A 23385-nucleotide genomic window follows, 5' to 3' on the forward strand; every position below is an offset into this window, starting at 1 on the left:
GTACCCCAGTGAGTGTCAGTGTGTGTGGGACCCGTACCCGAGTCGAGTACGTTGAGGGGAATAATATGGGAGAAAGTGCTGCACTCACATGGGACTCGAGTTGTTTTTAGAAGACTTTAGAAACAAGGTCAAAGATCACTTTTATTTTAAGAACTATTTCTGGTTCACACGAGGCGCGGCTGCAATCCAACAAGATTTCTTTTTCAAATAACCACTTATCAAATATTCCACACTCCGTTCGTTTGCCGGTAACCCTTTCAGTGCTGATATCATCCCAGCCTCTGCCTGCCACCTCTGGGTTCGAAGGTTGTGGGTTGAAGTCCCTCTCCAGAAACTTGAGCCCCATCGTGAGGTGGGGAGACTGGAGAAGCCGGGGCTGTTCTCCTTGGAGCAGAGAAGGTTAAGGGGGAGATTTGATCGAGGCGTTCTATTGTATATGTAGGCACCTTGTTAGTGGATCCACGAGGCAGGGGTACGGTACTCAAACTGTACAGGCTGCAGTCCTTTATTGCAGCTCCAAGAGTGAGGACACCAAGAGGTGAGCTCCCTTTTATACTGGGTTACCTGCAGTGTGCAGGTGACCCTTAGGTCTCCAGCCACAGCACCCCCTGGTGTACAGGTAAGGTGTGTACAGCGTGTCGGTACATTCACTGTTGCAGTAGATCATAACCGTACAAGCAGACATGCAGAACACGTTCACAATCACGGGGGGGGTTCTGACGGAGTAAATCAGGAGGGACTGTTCCCGGGGGCAGGAGGGCCGGTAACCAGAGGGACACGGATTGACGATAATCGGCGATGGAACCAGAGGGGGAGACGAGGAGAATGTTTTGACGCAGCGAGTTGTTGTGATCGGGAACGCGCTGCCTGAAAGGGCGGTGGGAGCAGATTCAATCGTGACTTTCAAACCGGGAATTGGATCAATACTGGGACAGGAGAAATGTGCCGGGGCTGTGGGGAAAGAGCAGGGGGGGAGTGGGACTGATTGGATCGCTCTGTCACAGAGCACGGGCTCGAGGGGCCCAATGGGACCCTCCTACAATGCATCATTCTGTGACTGAGAACAAGCTCCTATTACAGTCACTAGAATTACAATCCGAACTGAATCGCTCCCCCAAGTCTCCATATGATTCTCACTTTGTCCCACTGCACTCTTAGCTCTGTGATTTAATATCTTACTGACTTAGTACCCACTGTGCTCGGTGACCTACACTGGCTCCCGGTTGAGCAACACCTCGATTTCAAAATTCTCATCCGGGTTTAGAAATCCCTCCAGCCCCTACACCCCTCCCTATCTCTGTAACCTCCTCCAGCCCCTACACCCCTCACTATCCCTGTAACTTCCTCCAGCCCCTACACCCCTCACTATCCCTGTAACCTCCTCCAGCCCCTACACCCCTCACTATCCCTGTAACCTCCTCCAGCCCCTACACCCCTCACTATCCCTGTAACTTCCTCCAGCTCCTACACCCCTCCCTATCCCTGTAACTTCCTCCAACTCCTACACCCCTCCCTATCCCTGTAACCTCCTCCAGCCCCTACACCCCTCCCTATCCCTGTAACTTCCTCCAGCTCCTACACCCCTCCCTATCCCTGTAACCTCCTCCAGCCCCTACACCCCTCACTATCCCTGTAACTTCCTCCAGCTCCTACACCCCTCCCTATCCCTGTAACTTCCTCCAGCTCCTACACCCCTCCCTATCTCTGTAACCTCCTCCAGCCCCTATACCCCTCCCTATCCCTGTAACTTCCTCCAGCTCCTACACCCCTCCCTATCTCTGTAACCTCCTCCAGCCCCTACACCCCTCTCTATCCCTGTAACCTCCTCCAGCCCCTACACCCCTCCCTATCTCTGTAACCTCCTCCAGCCCCTACACCCCTCTCTATCCCTGTAACCTCCTCCAGCCCCTACACCCCTCCCAATCTCTGTAACCTCCTCCAGCCCCTACACCCCTCCCTATCTCTGTAACCCCCTCCAGCCCCTACACCCCTCCCTATCTCTGTAACTTCCTCCAGCTCCTACACCCCTCCCTAGCCCTGTAACCTCCTCCAGCTCCTACACCCCTCCCTATCCCTGTAACTTCCTCCAGCTCCTACACCCCTCTCTATCCCTGTAACCTCCTCCAGCCCCTACACCCCTCCCTATCTCTGTAACTTCCTCCAGCTCCTACACCCCTCTCTATCCCTGTAACCTCCTCCAGCTCCTACACCCCTCCCTATCTCTGTAACCTCCTACAGCTCCTACACCCCTCCCTATCCCTGTAACCTCCTCCAGCCCTACACTACTCCCTATCTCCGTAACCCCCTCTAGCCCCTACACCCCTCCCTATCTCTGTAACCTCCTCCAGCCCCTACACAGCTTCCTATCCCTGTAACCTCCTCCAGCCCCTACACCCCTCCCTATCTCTGTAACCTGCTCCAGCCCCTACACCCCTCCCTATCTCTGTAACCTCCTCCAGCCCCTACACCCCTCCCTATCTCTGTAACATCCTCCAGCCCCTACACCCCTCCCTATCTCTGTAACCTCCTCCAGCCCCTACACCCCTCCCAATCTCTGTAATCTCCTCCAGCCCCACAACCCCCCCGAGATGTCTGTGCTCCTCTAACTCTGCCCTCTTGCCCATCCCCAGATTAGAATCGCTCCACCATCGGTGGCCGTGCCTTCTGTTCCCTGCAGAGACCCCAGGATATTGTGCGGGGGCTTGCATTGGTTCCGAGGGGCTGAATGGCCTCCTCCAGTCGCCATGTTGTCGGAGATTCCCTCACCGGTTTCTCTCTCTCTCTCTCTCTGCAGTTTGTGAAGTGTGGTTTTGCCGGATCGAACGTCCCCGAGTACATCTTTTCTGCCCTGGTGGGACGTCCCATCATCTGATCCACGACCAAAGTGGGAAACATCGAGATCAAGGTATTGCATTCCCCGCCTAACCCTGTGTACCCGCACCGGGAGTGTTTGATGGGACAGTGTAGAGGGAGCTTTACTCTGTATCTAACCCCCTGTACCTGCCCTGGGAGTGTTTGATGGGACTGTGTAGAGGGAGCTTTACTCTGTATCTAACCCCGTGCTGTACCTGCCCTGGGAGTGTTTGATGGGACAGTGTAGAGGGAGCTTTACTCTGTATCTAACCCCATGCTGTACCTGCCCTGGGAGTGTTTGATGGGACTGTGTAGAGGGAGCTTTACTCTGTATCTAACCCCCTGTACCTGCCCTGGGAGTGTTTGATGGGACAATGTAGAGGGAGCTTTACTCTGTATCTAACCCGCTGTACCTGCCCTGGGAGTGTTTGATGGGACAGTGTAGAGGGAGCTTTACTCTGTATCTAACCTCCTGTACCTGCCCTGGGGGTGTTTGATGGGACAGTGTAGAGGGCGCTTTAATCTGTATCTAACCCCATGCTGTACCTGCCCTGGGAGTGTTTGATGGGACAGTGTAGAGGGAGCTTTACTCTGTATCTAACCCCGTGCTGTACCTGCCCTGGGAGTGTCTGATGGGACAGTGTAGAGGGAGCTTACTCTGTATCTAACCCGTGCTGTACCTGCCCTGGGGTGTTTGATGGGAGAGTGTAGACGGAGCTTTACTCTGTATCTAACCCTGTGCTGCACCTGCCCTGGGAGTGTTTGATGGGGCAGTGTAGAGGGAGCTTTACTCTGTATCTAACCCCCTGTACCTGCCCTGGGAGTGTTTGATGGGACAGTGTAGAGGAAGCTTTACTCTGTATCTAACCCGAACTGTACCTGCCCTGGGAGTGTTTGATGGGACAGTGTAGAGGGAGCTTTACTCTGTATCTAACTCCGTGCTGTACCTGCCCTGGGAGTGTTTGATGGGACAGTGTAGAGGGAGCTTTACTCTGTATCTAACCCGCTGTACCTGCCCTGGGAGTGTTTGATGGAACAGTGTAGAGGGAGCTTTACTCTGTATCTAACCCGAGCTGTACCTGCCCAGGGGTGTTTGATGGAGAGTGTAGAGGGAGCTTTACTCTGTATCTAACCCCGTGCTGTACCTGCCCTGGGAGTGTTTGATGGGACAGTGTAGAGGGAGCTTTACTCTGTATCTAACCCCCTGTACCTGCCCTGGGAGTGTTTGATGGGACAGTGTAGAGGGAGCTTTACTCTGTATCTAACCCCCTGTACCTGCCCTGGGAGTGTTTGATGGGACAGTGTAGAGGAAGCTTTACTCTGTATCTAACCCGAACTGTACCTGCCCAGGAGTGTTTGATGGGACAGTGTAGAGGGAGCTTTACTCTGTATCTAACTCCGTGCTGTACCTGCCCTGGGAGTGTTTGATGGGACAGTGTAGAGGGAGCTTTACTCTGTATCTAACCCCCTGCACCTGCCCTGGGAGTGTTTGATGGAACAGTGTAGAGGGAGCTTTACTCTGTATCTAACCCGAGCTGTACCTGCCCAGGGGTGTTTGATGGAGAGTGTAGAGGGAGCTTTACTCTGTATCTAACCCCGTGCTGTACCTGCCCTGGGAGTGTTTGATGGGACAGTGTAGAGGGTGCTTTACTCTGTATCAAACATCCTGGACCTGTCCTGGGATGTGTTTGATGGGACAGTGTAGAGGAGCTTTACTCTGTATTTAACCCCGTGCTGTACCTGCCCTGGGAGTGTTTGATGGGATAGTGTTGAGGTAGTTTTACTCTGTATCTAACCCCGTACTGTACCTGCCCTGGGAGTGTTTGATGGGACAGTGTAGAGGGAGCTTTACTCTGTATCTAACCCCGTGCTGTACCTGCCCTGGGAGTGTTTGATGGGACAGTGTAGAGGGAGCTTTACTCTGTATCTAACCCCATATACCTGCCCTGGGAGTGTTTGATGGGACATTGTAGAGGGAGCTTTACTCTGTATCTAACCCCATGCTGTACCTGCACTGGAAGTGTTTGATGGGACAGTGTAGAGGGAGCTTTACTCTGTATCTAACCCGAGCTATACGTGCCCAGGTGTGTTTGATGGGAGAGTGTAGAGGGAGCTTTACTCTGTATCTAACCCCTTGTAACTGTCCTGGGAGTGTTTGATGGGACAGTGCAGATGGAGCTTTACTCTGTATCTAGCCCTCTGTACCTGCACTGGGAGTGTTTGATGGGACAGTGTAGAGGGAGCTTTACTCTGTATCAAACCCCTTGTAACTGTCCTGGGAGTGTTTGATGGGACAGTTTAGAGGGAGCTTTACTCTGTATCTAGCCCTCTGTACCTGCACTGGGAGTGTTTGATGGGACAGTGTAGAGGGAGCTTTACTCTGTATCTAACCCCGTGCTGTACCTGCCCTGGGAGTGTTTGATGGGACAGTGTAGAGGGAGCTTTACTCTGTATCTCAACCCGTGCTGTACCTGCCCTGGAAGTGTTTGATCAGACAGTGTAGAGGGAGCTTTACTCTGTATCTAACCTCGTGCTGTACTTGCCCTGGGAGCGTTTGATGGGACAGTGTACAGGGAGCTTTACTCTGTATCTAACCCCTGTACCTGCCCTGGGAGTGTTTGATGGGACAGTGTAGAGGGAGCTTTACTCTGTATCTAACCCCCTGTAACTGCCCTGGGAGTGTTTGATTGGACAGTGTAGAGGAAGCTTTACTCTGTTACCAACCTGAGCTGTACCTGCCCAGGAGTGTTTGATGGGAGAGTGTCGAGGGAGCTTTACTCTGTATCTAACTCCGTGCTGTACCTGCCCTGGGAGTGTTTGATGGGACAGTGTAGAGGGAGCTTTACTCTGTATCTAACCCCGTGCTGTACCTGCCCTGGGAGTGTTTGATGGGACAGTGTAGAGGGAGCTTTACTCTGTATCTAACCCGAGCTGTACCTGTCCAGGGGTGTTTGATGGAGAGTGTAGAGGGAGCTTTACTCTGTATCTAACCCCGTGCTGTACCTGCCCTGGGAGTGTTTGATGGGACAGTGTAGAGGGAGCTTTACTCTGTATCTAACCCCCTGTACCTGCCCTGGGGGTGTTTGATGTGACAGTGTAGAGGGTGCTTTACTCTGTATCAAACATCCTGTACCTGTCCTGGGAGTGTTTGATGGGACAGTGTAGTGGGAGCTTTGCTCTGTATCTAACCCCGTGCTGTACCTGCCCTGGGAGTGTTTGATGGGAAAGTGTAGAGGGAGCTTTGCTCTGTATCTAACCCGAGCTGTACCTGCCCAGCGGTGTTTGATGGGAGAGTGTAGAGGGAGCTTTACTCTGTCTCTAACCCCGTGCTGTACCTGTCCTGGGAGTGTTTGATGGGACAGTTTAGAGGGAGCTTTACTCTGTATCTAGCCCTCTGTACCTGCACTGGTAGTGTTTGATGGGACAGTGTAGAGGGAGCTTTACTCTGTATTTAACTCCATATACCTGCCCTGGGAGTGTTTGATGGGACAGTGTAGAGGGAGCTTTACTCTGTTTCTAACCCCCTGTACCTGCCCTGGGAGTGTTTGATGGGACAGGAGCTTTACTCTGTATCTAACCTCTTGTAACTGTCCTGGGAGTGTTCGATGGGACAGTTTAGAGGGAGCTTTACTCTGTATCTAGCCCTCTGTACCTTCACTGAGAGTGTTGGATGGGACAGTGTCAAGGGAGCTTTACTCTGTATCTAACCCCGTGCTGTACCTGCCCTGGGGGTGTTTGATGGGACAGTGTGGAGGGAGCTTTACTCTCTATCTAACCCTCTGTACCTGCCCTGGGAGTGTTTGATGGGACAGTGTAGAGGGAGCTTTATTCTGTATCTAACCCCGTGCTGTACCTTCCCTGGGAGTGTTTGATGGGACTGTATAGAGGGAGCTTTGCTCTGTATCTAACTCTGTGCTGTAACTGCCCTGGGAGTGTTTGATGGGACAGTGTAGAGGGAGCTTTACTCTGTATCTAACCCCCTGTACCTTCCCTGGGAATGTTTGATGGGACAGTACAGAGGGAGCTTTGCTCTGTATCTAACTCCGTGCTGTACCTGCCCTGGGAGTGTTTGATGGGACAGTGTAGAGGGAGCTTTACTCTGTATCTAACCCGAGCTGTACCTGCTCTGGGATTGTTTGATGGGACAATGTAGAGGGAGCTTTACTCTGTATCTAACCCCCTGTACCTGCCCTGGGAGTGTTTGATGGGACAGTGTAGAGGGAGCTTTACTCTGTATCTAACTCCGTGCTGTAACTGCCCTGGAAGTGTTTGATCAGACAGTCTAAAGGGAGCTTTGCTCTGTATCTAACCCCATGCTGCACCTGCACTGGGAGTGTTTGATGGGACAGTCTAAAGGGAGCTTTGCTCTGTATCTAACCCCATGCTGCACCTGCCCTGGGAGTGTTTGATGGGACAGTGTGGAGGGAGATTTACTCTGTATCTAACCCGTGCTGTACCTGCCCTGGGTGTGTCTGATGGGACAGTGTAGAGCGAGCTTTACTCTCTATCTAACCCGTGCTGTACCTGCCCTGGGCTGTTTGATGGGGGAGTGTAGACGGAGCTTTACTCTGCATCTAACCCTGTGCTGTACCTGCCCTGGGAGTGTTTGATGGGACAGTGTAGAGGGAGCTTTACTCTGTATCTAACCCCCTGTACCTGCCCTGGGAGTGTTTGATGGGACAGTGTAGAGGAAGCTTTACTCTGTATCTAACCCGAACTGTACCTGCCCAGGAGTGTTTGATGGGAGAGTGTAGAGGGAGCTTTACTCTGTATCTAAATCCGTGCTGTACCTGCCCTGGGAGTGTTTGATGGGACAGTGTAGAGGGAGCTTTACTCTGTATCTAACCCCCTGTACCTGCCCTGGGAGTGTTTGATGGGACAGTGTAGAGGGAGCTTTACTCTGTATCTAACCCCCTGTACCTGCCCTGGGAGTGTTTGATGGGACAGTGTAGAGGGAGCTTTACTCTGTATCTAAGCCCCTGTCCCTGACCTGGGAGTGTTTGTTGGGAGAGTGTAGACGGAGCTTTACTCTGTATCTAATCCTGTGCTGTACCTGCCCTGGGAGTGTTTGATGGGAGAGTGTCGACGGAGCTTTACTCTGTATCTAACCCTGTGCTGTACCTGCCCTGGGAGTGTTTGATGGGACAGTGTAGAGGGAGCTTTACTCTGTATCTAACCCCCTGTACCTGCCCTGGGAGTGTTTGATGGGACAGTGTAGAGGAAGCTTTACTCTGTATCTAACCCGAACTGTACCTGCCCAGGAGTGTTTGATGGGAGAGTGTAGAGGGAGCTTTACTCTGTATCTAACTCCGTGCTGCACCTGCCCTGGGAGTGTTTGATGGGACAGTGTAGAGGGAGCTTTACTCTGTATTTAACCCCCTGTACCTGCCCTGGGAGTGTTTGATGGGACAGTGTAGAGGGAGCTTTACTCTGTATCTAACCCGAGCTGCACCTGCCCAGGGGTGTTTGATGGAGAGTGTAGAGGGAGCTTTACTCTGTATCTAACCCCGTGCTGTACCTGCCCTGGGAGTGTTTGATGGGACAGTGTAGAGGGAGCTTTACTCTGTATCTAACCCCCTGTACCTGCCCTGGGAGTGTTTGATGGGAGAAGTGTAGACAGAGCTTTACTCTGTATCTAACCCTGTGCTGTACCTGCCCTGGGAGTGTTTGATGGGACAGTGTAGAGGGAGCTTTACTCTGTATCTAACCCGAACTGTACCTGCCCAGGAGTGTTTGATGGGAGAGTGTAGAGGGAGCTTTACTCAGCATCTAACTCCGTGCTGTACCTGCCCAGGGGTGTTTGATGGAGAGTGTAGAGGGAGATTTACTCTGTATCTAACCCAGTGCTGTACCTGCCCTGGGAGTGTTTGATGGGACAGTGTAGAGAGAGTTTTACTCTGTATCTCAACCCGTGCTGTACCTGCCCTGGAAGTGTTTGATCAGACTGTGTAGAGGGAGCTTTACTCTGTATCTAATTTTGTGCTGTACTTGCCCTGGGAGTGTTTGATGGGACAGTGTAGAGGGAGCTTTACTCTGTATCTAACCCGTGCTGTACCTGCCCTGGGAGTGTCTGATGGGACAGTGTAGAGGGAGCTTTACTCTGTATCTAACTCCGTGCTGTACCTGCCCTGGGAGTGTTTGATGGGAATGTGTAGAGGGACCTTTACTCTGTATCTAACCCCCTGTACCTGCCCTCGGAGTGTTTGATGGGACAGTGTAGAGGGAGCTTTACTCTGTATCTAACTCCGTGCTGTACCTGCCCTGGGAGTGTTTGATGGGACAGTTTAAAGGGAGCTTTGCTCTGTATCTAACCCCATGCTGCACCTGCCCTGGGAGTGTTTGATGGGACAGTTTAAAGGGAGCTTTGCTCTGTATCTAACCCCATGCTGCACCTGCCCTGGGAGTGTTTGATGGGACAGTGTGGAGGGAGATTTACTCTGTATCTAACCCGTGCTGTACCTGCCCTGGGAGTGTCTGATGGGACAGTGTAGAGGGAGCTTTACTCTGTATCTAACTCCGTGCTGTACCTGCCCTGGGAGTGTTTGATGGGACAGTGTAGAGGGACCTTTACTCTGTATCTAACCCCCTGTACCTGCCCTCGGAGTGTTTGATGGGACAGTGTAGAGGGAGCTTTACTCTGTATCTAACTCCGTGCTGTACCTGCCCTGGGAGTGTTTGATGGGACAGTGTAGAGGGACCTTTACTCTGTATCTAACCCCCTGTACCTGCCCTCGGAGTGTTTGATGGGACAGTGTAGAGGGAGCTTTACTCTGTATCTAACCCGAACTGTACCTGCCCAGGAGTGTTTGATGGGACAGTGTAGAGGGAGCTTTACTCTGTATCTAACTCCGTGCTGTACCTGCCCTGGGAGTGTTTGATGGGACAGTGTAGAGGGACCTTTACTCTGTATCTAACCCCCTGTACCTGCCCTCGGAGTGTTTGATGGGACAGTGTAGAGGGAGCTTTACTCTGTATCGAACCCGAGCTGTACCTGCCCAGGGGTGTTTGATGGAGAGTGTAGAGGGAGCTTTACTCTGTATCTCACCCTGTGCTGTACCTGCCCTGGGAGTGTTTGATGGGACAGTGTAGAGGGAGCTTTACTCTGTATCTAACCCCCTGTACCTGCCCTGGGAGTGTTTGATGGGACAGTGTAGAGGGTGCTTTACTCTGTATCAAACATCCTGTACCTGTCCTGGGAGTGTTTGATGGGACAGTGTAGAGGAGCTTTATTCTTTATCTAACCCCGTGCTGTACCTGCCCTGGGAGTGTTTGATGGGACTGTATAGAGGGAGCTTTGCTCTGTATCTAACTCCCTGCTGTAACTGCCCTGGAAGTGTTTGATCAGACAGTCTAAAGGGAGCTTTGCTCTGTATCTAACCCCATGCTGCACCTGCACTGGGAGTGTTTGATGGGACAGTCTAAAGGGAGCTTTGCTCTGTATCTAACCCCATGCTGCACCTGCCCTGGGAGTGTTTGATGGGACAGTGTGGAGGGAGATTTACTCTGTATTTAACCCCCTGTACCTGCCCTGGGAGTGTTTGATGGGACAGTGTAGAGGGAGCTTTACTCTGTATTTAACCCCCTGTACCTGCCCTGGGAGTGTTTGATGGGACAGTGCAGAGGGAGCTTTACTCTGTATCTAACCCGAGCTGCACCTGCCCAGGGGTGTTTGATGGGGAGTGTAGAGGGAGCTTTACTCTGTATCTAACCCCCTGTAACTGCCCTGGGAGTGTTTGATGGGACAGTGTAGAGGAAGCTTTACTCTGTATCTAACCCGAACTGTACCTGCCCAGGAGTGTTTGATGGGAGAGTGTAGAGGGAGCTTTACTCTGTATCTAACTCCGTGCTGTACCTGCCCTGGGAGTGTTTGATGGGACAGTGTAGAGGGAGCTTTACTCTGTATCTAACGCCCTGTACCTGCCCTGGGAGTGTTTGATGGGACAGTGTAGAGGGAGCTTTACTCTGTATCTAACCCGAGCTGTACCTGCCCAGGGGTGTTTGATGGAGAGTGTAGAGGGAGATTTACTCTGTATCTAACCCAGTGCTGTACCTGCCCTGGGAGTGTTTGATGGGACAGTGTAGAGAGAGTTTTACTCTGTATCTCAACCCGTGCTGTACCTGCCCTGGAAGTGTTTGATCAGACTGTGTAGAGGGAGCTTTACTCTGTATCTAATTTTGTGCTGTACTTGCCCTGGGAGTGTTTGATGGGACAGTCTAAAGGGAGATCTGCTCTGTATCTAACCCCATGCTGCACCTGCCCTGGGAGTGTTTGATGGGACAGTGTGGAGGGAGATTTACTCTGTATCTAACCCGTGCTGTACCTGCCCTGGGGTGTTTGATGGGAGAGTGTAGACGGAGCTTTACTCTGTATCTAACCCTGTGCTGTACCTGCCCTGGGAGTGTTTGATGGGACAGTGTAGAGGGAGCTTTACTCTGTATCTAACCCCCTGTACCTGCCCTGGGAGTGTTCGATGGGACAGTGTAGAGGAAGCTTTACTCTGTATCTAACCCGAACTGTACCTGCCCAGGAGTGTTTGATGGGACAGTGTAGAGGGAGCTTTACTCTGTATCTAACTCCGTGCTGTACCTGCCCTGGGAGTGTTTGATGGGACAGTGTAGAGGGACCTTTACTCTGTATCTAAATCCGTGCTGTACCTGCGCTGGGAGTGTTTGATGGGACAGTGCAGAGGGAGCTTTACTCTGTATCTAACCCCCTGTACCTGCCCTGGGAGTGTTTGATGGGACAGTGTAGAGGGTGCTTTACTCTGTATCAAACATCCTGTACCTGTCCTGGGATGTGTTTGATGGGACAGTGTAGAGGAGCTTTACTCTGTATTTAACCCCGTGCTGTACCTGCCCTGGGAGTGTTTGATGGGACAGTGTAGAGGGAGCTTTACTCTGTATCTAACCCCGTGCTGTACCTACCCTGGGAGTGTTTGATGGGACAGTGTAGAGGGAGCTTTACTCTGTATCTAACCCGAGCTGCACCTGCCCAGGGGTGTTTGATGGAGAGTGCAGAGGGAGCTTTACTCTGTATCTAACCCCGTGCTGTACCTGCCCTGGGAGTGTTTGATGGGACAGTGTAGAGGGAGCTTTACTCTGTATCTAACCCCCTGTACCTGCCCTGGGAGTGTTTGATGGGAGAGTGTAGACGGAGCTTTACTCTGTATCTAACCCTGTGCTGTACCTGCCCTGGGAGTGTTTGATGGTACAGTGTAGAGGGAGCTTTACTCTGTATCTAACCACCTGTACATGTCCTGGGATGTGTTTGATGGGACAGTGTAGAGGAAGCTTTACTCTGTATCTAACCCGAACTGTACCTGCCCTGGGAGTGTTTGATGGGAGAGTGTAGAGGGAGCTTTACTCTGTATCTAACTCCGTGCTGTACCTGCGCTGGGAGTTTTTGATGGGACAGTGTAGAGGGAGCTTTACTCTGTATCTGACTCCCTGTACCTGCCCTGGGAGTGTTTGATGGGACAGTGTAGAGGGAGCTTTACTCTGTATCTAACCCGAACTGTACCTGCCCAGGGGTGTTTGATGGAGAGTGTAGAGGGAGATTTACTCTGTATCTAACCCAGTGCTGTACCTGCCCTGGGAGTGTTTGATGGGACAGTGTAGAGAGAGTTTTACTCTGTATCTCAACCCGTGCTGTACCTGCCCTGGAAGTGTTTGATCAGACAGTGTAGAGGGAGATCTGCTCTGTATCTAACCCCATGCTGCATCTGCCCTGGGAGTGTTTGATGGGACAGTTTAAAGGGAGCTTTGCTCTGTATCTAACCCCATGCTGCACCTGCCCTGGGAGTGTTTGATGGGACAGTGTACAGGGAGCTTTACTCTGTATCTAACCCCCTGTATCTGCCCTGGGAGTGTTTGATGGGACAGTGTAGAGGGAGCTTTACTCTGTATCTAACCTGTGCTGTACCTGCCCTGGGAGTGTCTGATGGGACAGTGTAGAGGGAGCTTACTCTGTATCTAACCCGTGCTGTACCTGCCCTGGGGTGTTTGATGGGAGACTGTAGACGGAGCTTTACTCTGTATTTAACCCCCTGTACCTGCCCTGGGAGTGTTTGATGGGACAGTGTAGAGGGAGCTTTACTCTGTATTTAACCCCCTGTACCTGCCCTGGGAGTGTTTGATGGGACAGTGTAGAGGGTGCTTTACTCTGTATTTAACCCCCTGTACCTGCCCTGGGAGTGTTTGATGGGACAGTGTAGAGGGAGCTTTACTCTGTATCTAACCCGAGCTGCACCTGCCCAGGGGTGTTTGATGGAGAGTGTAGAGGGAGCTTTACTCTGTATCTAACCCCCTGTACCTGTCCTGGGATGTGTTTGATGGGACAGTGTAGAGGAAGCTTTACTCTGTATCTAACCCGAACTGTACCTGCCCAGGAGTGTTTGATGGGAGAGTGTAGAGGGAGCTTTACTCTGTATCGAACTCCGTGCTGTACCTGCCCTGGGAGTGTTTGATGGGACAGTGTAGAGGGAGCTTTACTCTGTATCTAACCCCCTGTACCTGCCCTGGGAGTGTTTGATGGGACAGTGTAGAGGGAGCTTTACTCTGTATCTAACCCGAGCTGTACCTGCCCAGGGGTGTTTGATGGAGAGTGTAGAGGGAGATTTACTCTGTATCTAACCCAGTGCTGTACCTGCCCTGGGAGTGTTTGATGGGACAGTGCAGAGAGAGTTTTACTCTGTATCTCAACCCGTGCTGTACCTGCCCTGGAAGTGTTTGATCAGACTGTGTAGAGGGAGCTTTACTCTGTATCTAATTTCGTGCTGTACTTGCCCTGGGAGTGTTTGATGGGACAGTCTAAAGGGAGATCTGCTCTGTATCTAACCCCATGCTGCATCTGCCCTGGGAGTGTTTGATGGGACAGTTTAAAGGGAGCTTTGCTCTGTATCTAACCCCATGCTGCACCTGCCCTGGGAGTGTTTGATGGGACAGTGTGGAGGGAGATTTACTCTGTATCTAACCCGTGCTGTACCTGCCCTGGGAGTGTCTGATGGGACAGTGTAGAGGGAGCTTACTCTGTATCTAACCCGTGCTGTACCTGCCCTGGGGTGTTTGATGGGAGAGTGTAGACGGAGCTTTACTCTGTATCTAACCCTGTGCTGTACCTGCCCTGGGAGTGTTTGATGGGACAGTGTAGAGGGAGCTTTACTCTGTATCTAACCCCCTGTACCTGCCCTGGGAGTGTTTGATGGGACAGTGTAGAGGAAGCTTTACTCTGTATCTAACCCGAGCTGTACCTGCCCAGGGGTGTTTGATGGAGAGTGTAGAGGGAGATTTACTCTGTATCTAACCCAGTGCTGTACCTGCCCTGGGAGTGTTTGATGGGACAGTGTAGAGAGAGTTTTACTCTGTATCTCAACCCGTGCTGTACCTGCCCTGGAAGTGTTTGATCAGACTGTGTAGAGGGAGCTTTACTCTGTATCTAATTTCGTGCTGTACTTGCCCTGGGAGTGTTTGATGCGACAGTCTAAAGGGAGATCTGCTCTGTATCTAACACAATGCTGCATCTGCCCTGGGAGTGTTTGATGGGACAGTTTAAAGGGAGCTTTGCTCTGTATCTAACCCCATGCTGCACCTGCCCTGGGAGTGTTTGATGGGACAGTGTGGAGGGAGATTTACTCTGTATCTAACCCGTGCTGTACCTGCCCTGGGAGTGTCTGATGGGACAGTGTAGAGGGAGCTTACTCTGTATCTAACCCGTGCTGTACCTGCCCTGGGGTGTTTGATGGGAGAGTGTAGACGGAGCTTTACTCTGTATCTAACCCTGTGCTGTACCTGCCCTGGGAGTGTTTGATGGGACAGTGTAGAGGGAGCTTTACTCTGTATCTAACCCCCTGTACCTGCCCTGGGAGTGTTTGATGGGACAGTGTAGAGGGAGCTTTACTCTGTATCTGACCCGTGCTGTACCTGCCCTGGGAGTGTCTGATGGGACAGTGTAGAGGGAGCTTACTCTGTATCTAACCCGTGCTGTACCTGCCCTGGGGTGTTTGATGGGAGAGTGTAGACGGAGCTTTACGCTGTATCTAACCCTGTGCTGTACCTGCCCTGAGAGTGTTTGATGGGATAGTGTAGAGGGAGCTTTACTCTGTATCTAACCCCCTGTACCTGCCCTGGGAGTGTTTGATGGGACAGTGTAGAGGAAGCTTTACTCTGTATCTAACCCGAACTGTACCTGCCCAGGAGTGTTTGATGGGACAGTGTAGAGGGAGCTTTACTCTGTATCTAACTCCGTGCTGTACCTGCCCTGGGAGTGTTTGATGGGACAGTGCAGAGGGAGCTTTACTCTGTATCTAACCCCCTGCACCTGCCCTGGGAGTGTTTGATGGGACAGTGTAGAGGGTGCTTTACTCTGTATCAAACATCCTGTACCTGTCCTGGGATGTGTTTGATGGGACAGTGTAGAGGAGCTTTACTCTGTATTTAACCCCGTGCTGTACCTGCCCTGGGAGTGTTTGATGGGATAGTGTTGAGGTAGTTTTACTCTGTATTTAACCCCGTACTGTACCTGCCCTGGGAGTGTTTGATGGGACAGTGTAGAGGGAGCTTTACTCTGTATCTAACCCCGTGCTGTACCTGCCCTGGGAGTGTTTGATGGGACAGTGTAGAGGGAGCTTTACTCTGTATCTTACCCGAGCTGCACCTGCCCAGGGGTGTTTGATGGGACAGTGTAGAGGGAGCTTTACTCTGTATCTAACTCCATGCTGTACCTGCCCTGGGAGTGTTTGATGGGACAGTGTAGAGGGACCTTTACTCTGTATCTAACCCCCTGTACCTGCCCTGGGAGAGTTTGATGGGACAGTGTAGAGGGAGCTTTACTCTGTATCGAACCCGAGCTGTACCTGCCCAGGGGTGTTTGATGGAGAGAGTAGAGGGAGCTTTACTCTGTATCTAACCCCGTGCTGTACCTGCCCTGGGAGTGTTTGATGGGACAGTGTAGAGGGAGTTTTACTCTGTATCTCAACCCGTGCTGTACATGCCCTGGAAGTGTTTGATCAGACAGTGTAGAGGGAGCTTTACTCTGTATCTAATCTCGTGCTGTACTTGCCCTGGGAGTGTTTGATGGGACAGTCTAAAGGGAGATCTGCTCTGTATCTAACCCCATGCTGCACCTGCCCTGGGAGTGTTTGATGGGACAGTGTAGAGGGAGCTTTACTCTGTATCTAACCCCCTGTACCTGCCCTGGGAGTGTTTGATGGGACAGTGTAGAGGGAGCTTTACTCTGTATCTGACCCGTGCTGTACCTGCCCTGGGAGTGTCTGATGGGACAGTGTAGAGGGAGCTTTACTCTGTATCTAACCCGTGCTGTACCTGCCCTGGAGTGTTTGATGGGAGAGTGTAGACGGAGCTTTACGCTGTATCTAACCCTGTGCTGTACCTGCCCTGAGAGTGTTTGATGGGATAGTGTAGAGGGAGCTTTACTCTGTATCTAACCCCCTGTACCTGCCCTGGGAGTGTTTGATGGGACAGTGTAGAGGAAGCTTTACTCTGTATCTAACCCGAACTGTACCTGCCCAGGAGTGTTTGATGGGACAGTGTAGAGGGAGCTTTACTCTGTATCTAACTCCGTGCTGTACCTGCCCTGGGAGTGTTTGATGGGACAGTGCAGAGGGAGCTTTACTCTGTATCTAACCCCCTGCACCTGCCCTGGGAGTGTTTGATGGGACAGTGTAGAGGGTGCTTTACTCTGTATCAAACATCCTGTACCTGTCCTGGGATGTGTTTGATGGGACAGTGTAGAGGAGCTTTACTCTGTATTTAACCCCGTGCTGTACCTGCCCTGGGAGTGTTTGATGGGATAGTGTTGAGGTAGTTTTACTCTGTATTTAACCCCGTACTGTACCTGCCCTGGGAGTGTTTGATGGGACAGTGTAGAGGGAGCTTTACTCTTTATCTAACCCCGTGCTGTACCTGCCCTGGGAGTGTTTGATGGGACAGTGTAGAGGGAGCTTTACTCTGTATCTTACCCGAGCTGCACCTGCCCAGGGGTGTTTGATGGAGAGTGTAGAGGGAGCTTTACTCTGTATCTAACCCCCTGTACCTGTCCTGGGATGTGTTTGATGGGACAGTGTAGAGGAAGCTTTACTCTGTATCGAACCCGAACTGTACCTGCCCAGGAGTGTTTGATGGGAGAGTGTAGAGGGAGATTTACTCTGTATCTAACTCCGTGCTGTACCTGCCCTGGGAGTTTTTGATGGGACAGTGTAGAGGGAGCTTTACTCTGTATCTCAACCCGTGCTGTACCTGCCCTGGAAGTGTTTGATCAGACAGTGTAGAGGGAGCTTTACTCTGTATCTAATCTCGTGCTGTACTTGCCCTGGGAGTGTTTGATGGGACAGTCTAAAGGGAGATCTGCTCTGTATCTAACCCCATGCTGCATCTGCCCTGGGAGTGTTTGATGGGACAGTTTAAAGGGAGCTTTGCTCTGTATCTAACCCCATGCTGCACCTGCCCTGGGAGTGTTTGATGGGACAGTGTAGAGGGAGCTTTACTCTGTATCTAACCCCCTGTACCTGCCCTGGGAGTGTTTGATGGGACAGTGTAGAGGGAGCTTTACTCTGTATCTAACCCGTGCTGTACCTGCCCTGGGAGAGTCTGATGGGACAGTGTAGAGGGAGCTTACTCTGTATCTAACCCGTGCTGTACCTGCCCTGGGGTGTTTGATGGGAGAGTGCAGACGGAGCTTTACTCTGTATCTAACCCTGTGCTGTACCTGCCCTGGGAGTGTTTGATGGGACAGTGTAGAGGGAGCTTTACTCTGTATCTAACCCCCTGTACCTGCCCTGGGAGTGTTTGATGGGACAGTGTAGAGGAAGCTTTACTCTGTATCTAACCCGAACTGTACCTGCCCAGGAGTGTTTGATGGGACAGTGTAGAGGGAGCTTTACTCTGTATCTAACCCGAGCTGTACCTGCCCAGGGGTGTTTGATGGAGAGTGTAGAGGGAGCTTTACTCTGTATCTAACCCCGTGCTGTACCTGCCCTGGGAGTGTTTGATGGGACAGTGTAGAGGGAGCTTTACTCTGTATCTAACCCCCTGTACCTGCCCTGGGAGTGTTTGATGGGACAGTGTAGAGGGTGCTTTACTCTGTATCTAACCCCCTGTACCTGCCCTGGGACTGTTTGATGGGATAGTGTTGAGGTAGTTTTACTCTGTATCTAACCCCGTACTGTACCTGCCCTGGGAGTGTTTGATGGGACAGTGTTGACGGAGCTTTACTCTGTATCTAACCCCGTGCTGTACCTGCCCTGGGAGTGTTTGATGGGACAGTGTAGAGGGAGCTTTACTCTGTATCTAACCCCATATACCTGCCCTGGGAGTGTTTGATGGGACATTGTAGAGGGAGCTTTACTCTGTATCTAACCCCATGCTGTACCTGCACTGGAAGTGTTTGATGGGACAGTGTAGAGGGAGATTTAGTCTGTATCTAACCCGAGCTGTACGTGCCCAGGTGTGTTTCATGGGAGAGTGTAGAGGGAGCTTTACTCTGTATCTAACCCCTTGTAACTGTCCTGGGAGTGTTTGATGGGACAGTGTAGATGGAGCTTTACTCTGTATCTAGCCCTCTGTACCTGCACTGGGAGTGTTTGATGGGACAGTGTAGAGGGAGCTTTACTCTGTATCAAACCCCTTGTAACTGTCCTGGGAGTGTTTGATGGGACAGTTTAGAGGGAGCTTTACTCTGTATCTAGCCCTCTGTACCTGCACTGGGAGTGTTTGATGGGACAGTGTAGAGGGAGCTTTACTCTGTATCTAACCTCGTGCTGTACTTGCCCTGGGAGCGTTTGATGGGACATTGTGGAGGAAGATTTACTCTGTATCTAACCCGTGCTGTACCTGCCCTTTGGTGTTTGATGGGAGAGTGTAGAGGAAGCTTTACTCTGTATCTAACCCCCTGTAACTGCCCTGGGAGTGTTTGATGGGACAGTGTAGAGGGAGCTTTGCTCTGTATCTAACCCGAGCTGTACCTGCCCAGCGGTGTTTGATGGGAGAGTGTAGAGGGAGCTTTACTCTGTCTCTAACCCCGTGCTGTACCTGTCCTGGGAGTGTTTGATGGGACAGTTTAGAGGGAGCTTTACTCTGTATCTAGCCCTCTGTACCTGCACTGGTAGTGTTTGATGGGACAGTGTAGAGGGAGCTTTACTCTGTATTTAACTCCATATATCTGCCCTGGGAGTGTTTGATGGGACAGTGTAGAGGGAGCTTTACTCTGTATCTAACCCCCTGTACCTGCCCTGGGAGTGTTTGATGGGACAGTGTAGAGGGAGCTTTACTCTGTATCTAACCCCCTGTACCTGCCCTGGGAGTGTTTGATGGTACAGGAGCTTTACTCTGTATCTAACCTCCTGTAACTGTCCTGGGAGTGTTCGATGGGACAGTTTAGAGGGAGCTTTACTCTGTATCTAGCCCTCTGTACCTACACTGAGAGTGTTTGATGGGACAGTGTCAAGGGAGCTTTACTCTGTATCTAACCCCGTGCTGTACCTGCCCTGGGAGTGTTTGATGGGACAGTGTAGACGGAGCTTTACTCTGTGTCTAACCCTGTGCTGTACCTGCCCTTGGAGTGTTTGATGGGACAGTGTAGAGGAGTTTTACTCTGTAGCTAACCCCGTGCTGCACCTGCCCTGGTAGTGTTTGATGGGACAGTGTAGAGGGAGCTTTACTCTGTATCTAACCCGAGCTGTACCTGCCCAGGGGTGTTTGATGGAGAGTGTAGAGGGAGCTTTACTCTGTATCTAACCCCCTGTACCTGCCCTGGGAGTGTTTGATGGGACAGTGTCGTGGGTGTTTAATCTGTATCAAACCCCCTGTACCTGTCCTGGGAGTGTTTGATGGGACAGTGTAGAGGGAGCTTTACTCTGTATCTAACCCCCTGTACCTGTCCTGGGAGTGTTTGATGGGACAGTGGAGAGGGAGTTTTGCTCTGTATCTAACCCCGTGCTGTACCTGCCCTGGGAGTGTTTGATGGGACAGTGTAGAGGGAGCTTTACTCTGTATCTAACCCCATGCTGTACCTGCCCTGTGAGTGTTTGATGGGACAGTGTAACATAGAAACATAGAAACATAGAAAATAGGTGCAGGAGTAGGCCATTCGGCCCTTCTAGCCTGCACCGCCATTCAATGAGTTCATGGCTGAACATGCAACTTCAGTACCCCATTCCTGCTTTCTCACCATACCCCTTGATTCCCCTAGTAGTAAGGACTTCATCTAACTCCTTTTTGAATATATTTAGTGAATTGGCCTCAACAACTTTCTGTGGTAGAGAATTCCACAGGTTCACCACTCTCTGGGTGAAGAAATTCCTCCTCATCTCGGTCCTAAATGGCTTCCCCCTTATCCTTAGACTGTGTCCCCTGGTTCTGGACTTCCCCAACATTGGGAACATTCTTCCTGCATCTAACCTGTCTAACCCCGTCAGAATTTTAAACGTTTCTATGAGGTCCCCTCTCATTCTTCTGAACTCCAGTGAATACAAGCCCAGTTGATCCAGTCTTTCTTGATAGGTCAGTCCCGCCATCCCGGGAATCAGTCTGGTGAACCTTCGCTGCACTCCCTCAATAGCAAGAATGTCCTTCCTCAGGTTAGGAGACCAAAACTGTACACAATACTCCAGGTGTGGCCTCACCAAGGCCCTGTACAATTGTAGCAACACCTCCCTGCCCTTGTACTCAAATCCCCTCGCTATGAAGGCCAACATGCCATTTGCTTTCTTAACCGCCTGCTGTACCTGCATGCCAACCTTCAATGACTGATGTACCATGACACCCAGGTCTCGTTGCACCTCCCCTTTTCCTAATCTGTCACCATTCAGATAATAGTCTGTCTCTCTGTTTTTACCACCAAAGTGGATAACCTCACATTTATCCACATTATACTTCATCTGCCATGCATTTGCCCACTCACCTAACCTATCCAAGTCGCTCTGCAGCCTCATAGAATCCTCCTTGCAGCTCACACTGCCACCCAACTTAGTGTCATCCGCAAATTTGGAGATACTACATTTAATCCCCTCGTCTAAATCATTAATGTACAGTGTAAACAGCTGGGGCCCCAGCACAGAACCTTGCGGTACCCCACTAGTCACTGCCTGCCATTCTGAAAAGTCCCCATTTACTCCTACTCTTTGCTTCCTGTCTGACAACCAGTTCTCAATCCATGTCAGCACACTACCCCCAATCCCATGTGCTTTAACTTTGCACATTAATCTCTTGTGTGGGACCTTGTCGAAAGCCTTCTGAAAGTCCAAATATACCACATCAACTGGTTCTCCCTTGTCCACTCTACTGGAAACATCCTCAAAAAATTCCAGAAGATTTGTCAAGCATGATTTCCCTTTCACAAATCCATGCTGACTTGGACCTATCATATTACCTCTTTCCAAATGCACTGCGATGACATCCTTAATCATTGATTCCATCATTTTACCCACTACTGAGGTCAGGCTGACCGGTCTATATTTCCCTGTTTTCTCTCTCCCTCCTTTTTTAAAAAGTGGGGTTACATTGGCTACCCTCCACTCCATAGGAACTGAATCAGAGTCTATGGAATGTTGGAAAATGACTGTCAATGCATCCGCTATTTCCAAGGCCACCTCCTTAAGTACTCTGGGATGCAGTCCATCAGGCCCTGGGATTTATCGACCTTCAATCCCATCAATTTCCCCAACACAATTTCACGACTAATAAGGATTTCCCTCAGTTCCTCCTCCTTACTAGACCCTCCGACCCCTTTTATATCCGCAAGGTTGTTTGTGTCCTCCTCAGTGAATACCGAACCAAAGTACTTGTTCAATTGGTCCGCCATTTCTTTGTTCCCCGTTATGACTTCCCCTGATTCTGACTGCAGGGGACCTACGTTTGTCTTTACTAACCTTTTTCTCTTTACATATCTATAGAAACTTTTGCAATCCGTCTTAATGTTCCTTGCAAGCTTCTTCTCGTACTCCATTTTCCCTGCCCTAATCAAACCATTTGTCCTCCTCTGCTGAGTTCTAAATTTCTCCCAGACCCCGGGTCCTCTGCTATTTCTGGCCAATTTGTATGCCACTTCCTTGGCTTTAATGCTATCCCTGATTTCCCTTGATAGCCACGGTTGAGCCACCTTCCCTTTTTTATTTTTACGCCAGACAGGAATGTACAATTGTTGTAGTTCATCCATGCGGTCTCTAAATGTCTGCCATTGCCCATCCACAGTCAACCCCTTCAGTATCATTCGCCAATCTATCCTAGCCAATTCACGCCTCATACCTTCAAAGTTACCCTTCTTTAATTTCTGGACCATGGTCTCTGAATTAACTGTTTCATTCTCCATCCTAATGCAGAATTCCACCATATTATGGTCACTCTTCCCCAAGGGGCCTCGCACAACGAGATTGCTAATTAATCCTCTCTCATTACACAACACCCAGTCTAAGATGGCCTCCCCCCTAGTTGGTGTAGAGGGAGCTTTACTCTGTATCTAACCCCGTGCCGTACCTGCCCTGGGAGTCTTTGATGGGACAGTGTAGAGGGAGCTTTACTCTGTATCTAACCCCCTGTACCTGCTCTGGGAGTGTTTGATGGGACAGTGTAGAGGGAGCTTTAGTCTGTATCTAACCCGAGCTGTACCTGCCCAGGGGTGTTTGATGGGAGAGTGTGGAGGGAGCTTTACTCTGTCTCTAACCCCGTGCTGTACCTGTCCTGGGAGTGTTTGATGGGACAGTGTAGAGGGAGCTTTACTCTGTACCTAACCCCTTGTCACTGTCCTGGGAGTGTTTGATGGGACAGTGTGGAGGGAGCTTTACTCTGTATCTAACCCCCTGTACCTGCCCTGGGAGTGTTTGATGGGACAGTGTAGAGGGAGCTTTACTCTGTATCTAACCCCCTGTACCTGCCCTGGGAGTGTTTGATGGGACAGTGTAGAGGGAGCTTTACTCTGTATCTAACCCCCTGTACCTGCCCTGGGAGTGTTTGATGGGACAGTGTAGAGGGAGCTTTACTCTGTATCTAACCCCGTGCTGTACCTGCCCTGGGAGTGTTTGATGGGACAGTGTAGAGGGAGCTTTACTCTGTATCTAACCCCCTGTACCTGCCCTGGGAGTGTTTGATGGGACAGTGTAGAGGGAGCTTTACTCTGTTTCTAACCCCCTGTACCTACCCTGGGAGTGTTTGATGGGACAGTGTAGATGGAGCTTTACTCTGTTTCTAACCCCCTGTACCTACCCTGGGAGTTTTTGATGGGACAGTGTAGATGGAGCTTTACTCTGTTTCTAACCCCCGTGCTGTTTTCTTCAATGAGCACAAATTAAAAATTACTGAGGTGAAGTTGGATCTATTAAAATAAATAAGTTGTTAGCCAGTGACCAATGGGATCGGGAGACTGATTCTCAACAATTTATATAGCGCCTGTAACGTAGTAAAACCTCCCGGGGCCCTTCACAGGGGCGTAAATCAGACACACTCTGACCCCGAGCCACATAGGGAGATATTGGGACAGGCGACCAAAAGCTGGGTCAGAGAGGTCGGTTTTAAGGAGCGTCTCAA

At 50.9% G+C, this 23385-nt stretch overlaps 2 protein-coding genes across 2 annotated transcripts in view; one reads left to right on the forward strand and one right to left on the reverse strand.

The window, feature by feature from the left end:
- LOC139239302 (sodium/potassium/calcium exchanger 3-like) overlaps window positions 1–346 on the reverse strand; it is a 40214-nt gene extending 39868 nt beyond the window's left edge. The window contains exon 1 of the mRNA XM_070867973.1: window positions 169–346. Within this exon, the coding sequence (XP_070724074.1) occupies window positions 169–346 (178 nt within the window). The remainder of the gene's footprint in view (window positions 1–168) is intronic.
- Window positions 1–23385, forward strand: part of LOC139239522 (actin-related protein 2-like) — a 143522-nt gene that overhangs the window by 94883 nt on the left and 25254 nt on the right. The window lies entirely within an intron of this gene.

Source organism: Pristiophorus japonicus, chromosome 27 (genome assembly GCF_044704955.1).
Source record: "Pristiophorus japonicus isolate sPriJap1 chromosome 27, sPriJap1.hap1, whole genome shotgun sequence".
Taxonomy (NCBI): Eukaryota; Metazoa; Chordata; class Chondrichthyes; family Pristiophoridae; genus Pristiophorus; species Pristiophorus japonicus.